Consider the following 10349-nt stretch of genomic DNA (forward strand, 5'->3'; position numbering starts at 1 on the left):
CGTAGCCCGACCAGACGCTGTTACAATACGCAGTGCGCTACACAGCGACTGGCCTGTAGTTACAGTGTATATACGATCTGTGCAACCACCAGCATGCATGCAGAGCACAACGCACTCGATCGCTCGCTCGCGCAGAGCCAAATTCACTGTCACGGCGCGCGTGGGTGGCCGGTCCTAGTCCTTCTGTCATTGTTACGTGAAAATGTTCTCCCATGGGAGAACATTACCAAGAATGTTCGCCCATGGGCGAACATAACGAATGTACCTCCATCACGTGACTCTGTTTAGCCAATCACTAACCGGTATTTGGCTAACCCATTTAATATGCAATTATAGTGCATTCAAGGTCATAAATTATGTATAGTAAGTACGTGTATATCATTAATGATTATTATATCCCTCATGTAAAGCTTCTTGCCATAGGATTGTACAGAGCACGAACATGGTGTAGTTTTACTAGCTAGCTACGAGCAGCTGGATGCGGTGCAATTGGTTACTAGCCAGCGGGATATAGTACTTTCGGGAATCCACGATCTGCACCCAATCGTGATCATGTGATCGATATTGACATTTCTCACTTAAGAATGTACGCAGTGCGCGTAGTAGCGATACTTTTGAGCGACAGTCCTGTGCGTGGCTTGCAGCTAGTGCTAGCAGCGCTTAATTTAAAATTGCGCGACGGCATTACAGAAAGTAAATCTGTGGTGCGATGGCGTGTGTGTGTGTGTGTGTGTGTAGACCATTCGTTAGTGTGATCAATTCAGTTCAGCTAATTATTGACAAAGTGACTGCGCTTTAAGTAACGGAGGAATGATTGCAGCAGAAGGACACCATATCAGATCAGGTACGAATTAGGAATAAACTAAAAGCGATTTTGAAGATGATGAGGGTAACCAAGCCGCTTTAGACCTACTTCTAACGCTTAACGTAGTCCTGGACCTCCTCGATCTTTCGGAGTTTTGCACGCTGTAGTGTAGCTCGTGTGTAGGAACCAACGGTGTCGTTCGCTACGCGCTGCAAGCACTGCTGCTGCACTGCCACTGCTACGGCCTACCGAAACCTGCACATTTTTTTTTTCCAAAAGGGAACCATAATCATAGTAAAATGCTCGAGAGGGATATAAAACAAATATCGACTGCTTTATTTCGGGCCATGGTAAAACTATCTCCCTCTGCAGCAGTCGATATTTGTATATTATTAATCAAATCAAACAAACAGACAAAAATATTGAATGGTTTAAATTCCTAAAGGTGGAATTCCGTGCAAGTGATTGTGCCGTCACAGTGGCCGGCTTTGTTTGCTTGGAAGAGATGAAAGACTGAGACCAGGGGAAACATCAGCACTGTTCCTAGCACGGCCGCAATCTGACTCGTTAGTCCCGTCCATATGAGATGGTGTCTCGTGTTGTTCCCCTTTCGCACTATCCACATGGTAGCTGCCTGACAGTAGATGAAAAACGTCCCTTCAAAAATCCACGCGATGACCTGAAAGTACACGAGAGAACATTACTGTCCGTATGTAATGCATCGGTGGAACAGAGAACACTATAAAGTTGCACTATCTTTTGTTTTTAATTTCATTCGTCTAGATCACATCTCTTGTTACTGCTCTTAATAATCAGGTACAGATCTATTTCCTTTTGGGCAAGGTCAGTTGTTACAATGCACAAACAATATGAAACCCAATCTTAAGAAAGATGGCAAGGGCCTATGTGAAAAGCCAACCGCCTATACAACCCTTGAGGGAAAAACGTAGCAATGATTTTAAACCTTTGCGCGTTATGATTAGGTTGAAGCTCGTAAGGACTTTCACAGCGAGGTGACGATGTTGTTCGAGTAATTATCAGGTTGTTGGATTTTTTGAGGGGTTATAAATCGATTTTATTTTATAAGAATATTTCATATCAGTCCAATCAGGAAAAATGATAAGGGAAAAGGCAGAACAATATGGGCAATAACAGACAGAAAATAGGGAGCTGCTGATTTGCGATGCGAACGGTTGTGCCGACCGTTTCGCGAAGACGCAGAATAGCGCCTCCATTATTGTCGTCCGTCATAGAATTGGCAGGCATCAAGCTGCTCTCTGCGTCGTGATTCTGAGCGGACGCTATGGCATAGAAACGTCATGAACTCAGACGACACAAAATCGATTTTGATACAGTAAGCGGTCTTGCGCATGCGCAGAACACTTTAATTTCCACTCATAAAGTCCGCGTCGCAAATCTAAAGCTTATCTGTAAAACGGGGAAGATGAGAAGAAAGTGGAACCAAAAAAAAAAAAATTATATACATGTATAGGCCTACATAATTCGTCATCGAGTGAGTGTCAAACTAATGATATATCCCTAGGAAGATTGGAAACTTATTTATAAAAACAACCCACACAAACGCAAATTCACAAATACAATTTTAGGAATAGAACAAACAGGGCGAGTGTTTCAGTTTAGGAATTGTAAGGGGTTAATGAGGTGTACATATTGTTATAAAAATGATTTCATTGTCGTTATACATGTAGTTACTCGTTTTCAAGGGGTATTAATCTGGTAACTCGTAAAACAATTCTATTTTCTGTCAAAACTTCTGGAAATGTTTTGCTGTTGTTGGGGTTTTTCTCTTTGTCATTTTTATTGACCGCCCTGTAAAATGTTTGTGAAAGGGCTTTGATGTTATCTGAGCTGGTAGACTTTGGAAAATTGCAAGAATTCCTGAATTAATTCCATATCGGATATAAGCCCCGCTTGTATTGTCGTCATCATCACCCCTTATAATCAGATAGATCAGCCTCTGGAAACAATTCCCGCCTCTAACTCGTGTTGACACAACTCCATACAGACTCTAACAGAAGATGTTCCTTTTGATCAACTGATTTTCATTTTGAAGTCCGACGGTACTATACATCTACATTACTTACAATGAGTATCTTGCCGATGAACAGTCCTTCTAGAGGCGGGTGCGGACTCATCACAGCTGCTGTCAGGCCGTAAATGGAGGCGACGAAACCAAACAAGAAGGTTACAATGACTACAGGAAAACTGTGAACGGGTTTCACAAGAAACAGCAAAAACCCTGCAACTTTGGCTATATTGCGAAAGATGACCACACATTGGTATGTTTCCTGTCCATATGCACTCCCTGAGTAGCTCTGAATCGGTGACATTATACCATACATCACAAAGAAGTCCATGAAGATGATGACGTAAAGGAAAATGTATTGTGATGTGGACAGTGGCACGCGGTCTGGCTCTGTGTGAGACGCTGTTTCTGCTTCAGTCTCTGCTGCTGCTGCTGGCATTTCAACACTTTCTGAAAGTAACAGCGCATTTTCCTTGTCGTCGTCGCCCTGGCTCTTAAATAGTCCTCCGCAGGGATCGTGGTGTATACGGCGTCCGTCTTCAGGAATCTCATACTCGCGTTTCGCGCAAGGAAGCACATTTAATCCTACGAACGAGAGATGACAAATTAGCATCATCGCAGCGAGAACGTAAAAGAATGCCGTTGGTCCAAACTCAACTTGAGACCTCGAACGCGTCCATTCCGTGCAATTGTACACCACAGAGTAATTACCAACCCAGGTCCTGTTGATGAAGGTAGAGTTTTCAACGCATTGATTGTGATTTGTCCCTTTCTGTATCACCATCACGAGTGTAGGCCAGAGCGCGCTCGTGCCTTGCCCAACCCAGTACCAGTTAAGGTAGTTTGATTTGAAGATTGACATGAAGCCAACAAAGGTAACATTGGAAGATACATCAACCAGGGAGATGAAGAATAGAAGAACCAGAAATGCAGTGCTGTGAAGTTTGCCATCTACTGTCCAAACGGTGTATTTGTCCCAAGTGCACGCCACTAGGAGAGTTCCAAGAGTGGCTACGAACGTTGTCACGTAGATCACTGGAATTTCCGGCCTGTAGCATCGTTTCGGTGCGAATCGGTTGAATAGCAAAAATATTAATGGTCCAACGAGGGCCATCTGTATGACGATCGTGATGTAAGAATTTATCTCGTATTGTTCGGGAATACCCTGTAGTATCAAAATGGGCACTTCCACCCAAATTCCTGAAATGCTGATCCAAGCTCCGCCACCGAACAGGACGACGAGAAGAGCGACGAACCAGGAGACACGGGAGTCAGTCGCCATGATGATGTGGTCATTGAGGAGCAGCAAGGCTTGAAACGTCAGACTCTGTGATCATTGACTCCTTCCTTAATTCAGTCTCTCCTAAAAGAGAGCAAATAGAGATCAATAAAAAAAAACGAATATTTACAATTAACAAGTCACAATAACCATAAAAAGTCTTTTCTTCTAATACACTGTATCAGCAATTCCAGATAAGTTGGAAAATCATTTTGTTTAACTGAATTTCTGGAAAATATCCTTTGAGTAAACAAGTGAATGTACCCTAATGCAATGATGATAATCGAATAGAAAAATAATCAGCATATACTTAGCTGCTGTCCTTTGTTTTTGTTTTTTATTGAAAAATTCCAGAGGTTTTGTCCATCCAAGATGAAATTAAACCGCAGCGTTATGTAGTCAAGGAAAATGGTGGGTATAGTTTTAAAAAATCTCAACAAGTATACAATGAGGTAACTGTACCTATACCTTCCGCATGTATCTTTACAACACTGAATAGTGAAACTCATACTCATGATATGACGGCTAAGTACACGCCCCGACCAAAAAAAAAAAATCTTTGGCAGATCTCCTTTTAAAATCAAACAAAAGCATCACAACCCTCGATCAAATTGATGCAGAGTTGTGGTTAAAAAGGTAAATCTCACAAGAGGGAATTTCCGTGACTGATCAGTCGCCGCAACTCGTGCGACTCGAAAGACACACAAACACACACACACACACACACACACACACACAATGGCTTGCGCTCTATCCAAGAAAGCGACTCTACGACGACAACGGAGACGTCTCCAAGCAAGATTACTATATTCGTCTAGAGGGCGCGGAGATCTGAGGTCTCCGCGACGTCTCCGATAAGTCGGCAAAGGGTCTCCGCCAAGTTGCGAAGACGTCTCGGAGACCTCTCAAATACCATTAGACTCCACGACTATTCATAGGAAGAGACGTCACGGAGACGTCTCCGCGACCAGCTAGAGACTGGAATGAGTCTCCGGAAAAAAAAAATCGAACATTTTTTCGTCTCGCAACTCCCTGCGGAGACTCGGCAACATTCCAGAAGACGTCGTGGAGACGTCATGGCCACTGGCACTGACTAGGGACACTCTCTAGTCGAAACCAGGTCGCCAACTAGTCTCCAACCCAATGAGATACTCACTTATGCAAGGCTAAAGCCAGGATGACACTTGCACGATGCTGTGACACGCATTGGCACGACTCGAGTTGTGAGAGTGCGCAAACTGGTCGTAAACTGGCGTGAAGTGTGCGTAAACCCGTAGTGACTGCGTGCCATGTCGGGACGAGAATTTTGAAATGTTCAAAATTTTGGTCACGACAAAATTTCGCGACCAGGTCGAGAACTATGCGCAAACTGTTCGTGAACTCGTCGTGAACTCGTCGGGACGATGCGGGAGGATGCGTGCCAGTGCGTGGCAGTGCGCGCCATGCCACGACTGTCACGAATTGCCACGAATAGTTCACGAACAGCTCACGTCGAGTTCACGAGTAGCACACGACATGTTCACGAATTGGTGCGCGTTGCAGGTTGGCCGTGCCTTCCCACTGACACTGTCATGTGTACTTCACGCATTGATGGCACGAGCTAGTTCACGACTAGTTTACGCACTTCACGAACAGTTTGCGCATGGCACGAGCAGTTCACGACTACTGCGCGACAGTGGCGTTCGCTCGCGTCGGTGTGGGGGTATATATAGGGCAAGAAACGCAAGAAAGTCCCCTCACCCATCCCCCCCCCCCCAAAAAAAAAAGAAATCCTTCGTTTCTTGCGTTTCTTTTCCGTTTCTCTTTCTTTTCGTATCCCTTTTCGTTTACTTCCATTTCTTCGTTTCTTTTTTTCTTTTTTTTTGTTTCTTGCGTTTCTTTTCCGTTTTTCTTTCATTTCGTATCCCTTTTCGTTTACTTCCATTTCTTCGTTTCTTTTTTTGGGTGAGTGGGGGAGGGGACTTCTTTTCTTTTATTATTCGTTTTCATTTCTCCTTTTCTTTTCTTTTCCGTTTCTTTTTTCGTGTTTTTTTCTTTTTCTTTTTTGTTTCCTTGTTCTTGTTCTTTTTCTTTTTTTTGGGGGGTGGGGGGTAGTAGGGGAGGGGAGTATTGTTGTTTTTTTAATGGTGGCCAAAAGTCGTGCAAGTGTCAGCCTAGCATGACTTGCACGACTTTTGGCAACGATTTTGTCGTAGCAAGTCGTGCCATTTTGGGGGCACGAACTGGGAGGCTCCGCACTGTTCACGACTAGTTCACGCATAGTTCACGACGAGTTCACGACGAGTTCACGAATAGTTCACGAATGCGTGCCCATCAGTGTCCACATTGACACGAACTGGCACGACAAGTTCACGCATAGTTTGCGCATAGTTTACGCACTTCCCGCATAGTGGCACGACGAGTTTGCGCAATTCGGACGGTGTCGTGCTGACTTGGGCACGCCATATAAACAGGGGGCCTCCCCAACCCCTGGTCATTTTTGGATTGGCTGTGGAAGAGACAACATGCTGAATACTTCTACATATTTTGTTTGCTGTTTTCATGTTAATAAATTGTTATCTTATTTCAAAACATTTGTTTTTCTTTTTAACCTTAAAATAAAGCCAAAGAGAAACGAAAAAGAAACAAAAAAAGAAACAAAAATAAAGGATAGCGAGAAAACAACAACAATACTCCCCTCCCCCTCCCCCACCCTAAAAAACAGAAAGAAAAAGGGAAAAAAACGAAAAAGAAACAAAACACGAAAAAAGAAACGGAAAAGAAAAGGAAAAAAGAAAAAGAAAAGGAGAAATTAAAACGAATAATAAAAGAAAAGAAGTCCCCTCCCCCACTCATCCAAAAAAGAAGAAGAAAAAAGAAACGAAGAACTGGAAGTAAACGAAAAGAGAAACGAAAAGAAAGAGGAACGGAAAAGAAACGTAAGAAACGAAGGATTTCGTTTTTGGGGGGTGGGTGAGGGGACTTTCTTGCGTTTCTTGCCCTATATATACCCCGCACCGACGCAAGCGTCACTGTTCGTAAACTCGTCGTGAACTGCTCGTGCCGTGCGCATACTGTTCGTGAAGTGTGTAAACTAGTTGTGAACTGCTCGTGCCATCAATGCATGAAGTACACATGACAGTGTCAGTGGGAAGGCACAGCCACGCTGCAACGCGCACCAATTTGTGAACAAGTCATGAACAACTCGTGAACTCGACTTGAGCTGTTCGTGAATTATTCGTGGCAGTTCGTGACAGTCGTGGCATGGCGCGCACTGCCACGCACTGGCACGCATCCTCCCGCATTGTCCCGACGAGTTCACGACGAGTTCACGAACAGTTTGCGCATAGTTCACGACCTGGTGGCAAAATTTTGTCGTGACCAAAATTTCAACATTTCAAAATTCTCGTACCGACATACATGGCACGCAGTCACGACGGGTTTACGCACACTTCACGCCAGTTTACGACTATTTTGCGCACTGGCACGACTCGAGTCGTGCCAATGCGTGCCACAGAATCGTGCAAGTGTCAAGCTAGGCTGACACTTGCACGATTGCACGATTGCACGATAGGCTGACACGACTGACACATAGGCTGACACGACTGGCACGACTCGAGTCGTGCCAGTGCGCAAACTAGTAGTAAACTGGCGTGAAGTGTGCGTAGACCCGTCGTGACCTGCGTGCCATGTCGGGACGAGAATTTTGAAATGTTCAAAATTTGGTCACGACTTGCCACGACAAAATCGTGGCCAAAAGTCGTGCAAGTGTCAGCCTGGCTTAAGCCTGGCTCACTTTTTAGCAATGATTACGCTTACGGAGGAGGTGATTGTTTGATAATACCACTGGAGTATAGCGCTGTTTGAGTTATCGCAACCACGCAGGTCGCCAACTATAGCCTCCAGCCCAATGAGATTTAAAGTCTATCAGCAATTATCACATTTACGTTTAGAAGGATACGTTCCGTAACATCAAATGGAAAGAAATCAATCGTTACAGCGCTGTTTGATTGTTTCCATTATCCATTAGAAAAGTTGTAGGGGAAGTTCGTCATCATCTCATTAAATTTGCACAGCAGTCGCGATTTCATGAAAATAGGAACATTATTCTGTCTTGTTTGGTTGATTTCACACTATTGATTATGGTCAAGGTGAGCAAGTATAGATAGCGGCATCGTAACTGCATACTGCTGATGCGCGTGTTAAAAAGTTCTTCTGATGTCTAATGGAGGTCCTGTAAAATCCCAAACCACAAAGATTTCAGCTAATGGAAAATATAGGTATTCGCCATTCAGCATTTTTCCATTCAACATTCTGATTAAACAGTTCCAGGCTTTGTGATTTCTAGACGCAACACAACAGTTGAATTTAACCCGAGACTGGGTGTACAGGATATATATATATATATATATATATATATATATATATATATGTATATATATGTATATATATATTCGTCATTCGTGTGTGAGTAACGCTCCAATCACTCCATTTAGAAATCTGTATTTTGTGGTAACTTAAATGAGTAGTATGCGCTTTCGGTAGTGAAGCCCTAGCCAGAGGCTCGAGTTCAAGCTACTGATACCAATTTATCGTTTCACCTCAAGGTAGTCAAGCGTATACACTTGATGCTTTTGATGGGATTTTAAAGAAATGTTTCGTATGTGATTGCACTGTATGGATAGGTAGACATGGGTTTATTCTGGTCAAACAAAAATGGTACATACAATATAGCATCCCAAAGACTGAATTGGGTGCCATCGGTGTGCATGTAAACTATTTAAAACAATATAATAATTCAGCAGATTAGATTTAAAGAGAACACATTCGGATCTTACTACTACATACAGCTAATTTTATACAGTTCTATATTTCAAAATACAATTTTGAATTAAAGACTAATTGCACATGAAAAAAATGCCACTGAAAATTTAATTGACTGAACAGAAGTGAAACCACAGAGATTGGCTGATCATGCACTGCTTGAGTTCTGGGTACTTATGTAAGGCGGCGAACATTTGCAGCGATCTTGCGTTTAAGATAATTTATTTTATAAGTATTTTCTGGTCTTAAGACAAAGGTCTAATTAACGGGAGACTGTCCCATACACATCAGTGCTGGTCTACAACGCTGTAAGGCCTAATTGTAAATCGCAAGCGTTTTCTCAGCACAGTCTAATGCAGCCACAATGCAGCCGTCATTGTTGTGCAGTGATCAGATCAACAGATATCAAATTACCCGTTCAACGTCTGTAATGAAATCTGTCTCAAGTAGTTCTCCCCTTCTCTGTAGGCAATTGGCATATGGTCTTTCAAAATAATATCATTCAAGGACTGTTGTTGTAGTTCAGTTCAATCTCCCAGCCAATATGTAACTCAAAACCTAAATCGCATTATTTTTTTTTACATTAGTTCTTCAATTATCAGTTAAAAAACTATACAGCATTAGGCCTATATCAGGGGTGTTCAATCGTATTGTTGCAATATGTAGACCTATGCACCTGCGGTACTGATGAATTCGGGAGGCACGCACATGATTGTAAATTATTCATGAAATCTCCCAACAACAAACATCGACACGGATTTGGAGTTCAAAAATGATGTAAAACCTGGGGGAAACCAAACCTCATTCATGTTTGTTTCGGATGGGGAGGGGCGGGGGTCTCTCTCTCACAATGTGCTAACCCATCTGCGTCCAAACACCTCTGAAATGGATCCTGAATACTATAGGCCCATTATCATGATTTTACCGTACATTGATTTGCATACCTGTCGTCACACCTGAAAAACATACCCTAAATGGCGTCACCATTATGGTCGTAACTTAATCCTGTACGAATGGCTTATTTTGTTATGGTGCCGTGTAAGCAATACCCTCGATGGTGTTTTGAATAATACCTCGAACACTATAGTTAGAAAATAACAAATGAAATGAAATAGAAATAATGATTTCCTGAAATGCAGTAAAGAAGTAAACAGATGTCTAATCCAATTGTGTTGGATCCACATCATTTGTTGTTGATCCTAATATCATTCTTTAAAAGTATTACCTCTCTAAATGTCAAACATCTACTTTGTGAAATAAGATTCCAAACTGGCGATAAGAAGAAAAATATACAGATCCGCTTTTCAGGGAAAATCTCGACGCCGTATGTATAAAAACATATCCTTTTTCGACATTTTTTTTTCGACCTAGCAAGTTATTCGGAGTGTAATTCCGTGCGGTTTGTGTGTATTAAT

At 42.6% G+C, this 10349-nt stretch overlaps 1 protein-coding gene across 1 annotated transcript; it reads right to left on the minus strand.

Annotated features, from left to right (window-relative positions):
* Positions 1-1244: 1244 nt before the first annotated feature.
* LOC139735651 (solute carrier family 52, riboflavin transporter, member 3-B-like) lies at positions 1245-4134 on the minus strand. Its single transcript, XM_071646405.1, has 2 exons — positions 2911-4134; positions 1245-1484 (listed from the first exon to the last, which is right to left on the minus strand). Exons 1-2 carry the CDS (start codon positions 4132-4134, stop codon positions 1245-1247), a joined length of 1464 nt encoding a protein of 487 aa, XP_071502506.1.
* Positions 4135-10349: the final 6215 nt, after the last annotated feature.

Source organism: Diadema antillarum, unplaced genomic scaffold (assembly GCF_040938485.1).
Source record: "Diadema antillarum isolate AM-2024a unplaced genomic scaffold, OU_Dant_1.0 scf00000028, whole genome shotgun sequence".
Taxonomy (NCBI): Eukaryota; Metazoa; Echinodermata; class Echinoidea; order Diadematoida; family Diadematidae; genus Diadema; species Diadema antillarum.

Excerpts from the sequence above, each read along its gene's own strand:
- LOC139735651 (XM_071646405.1), bottom strand. The coding sequence starts at position 4,134 with ATGGCGACTGACTCCCGTGTCTCCTGGTTCGTCGCTCTTCTCGTCGTC. Across the intron at positions 1,485-2,910 it reads TCATCGGCAAGATACTCATT|GTCATCGCGTGGATTTTTGA; the intron begins GTAAGTAATGTA and ends GTGTACTTTCAG.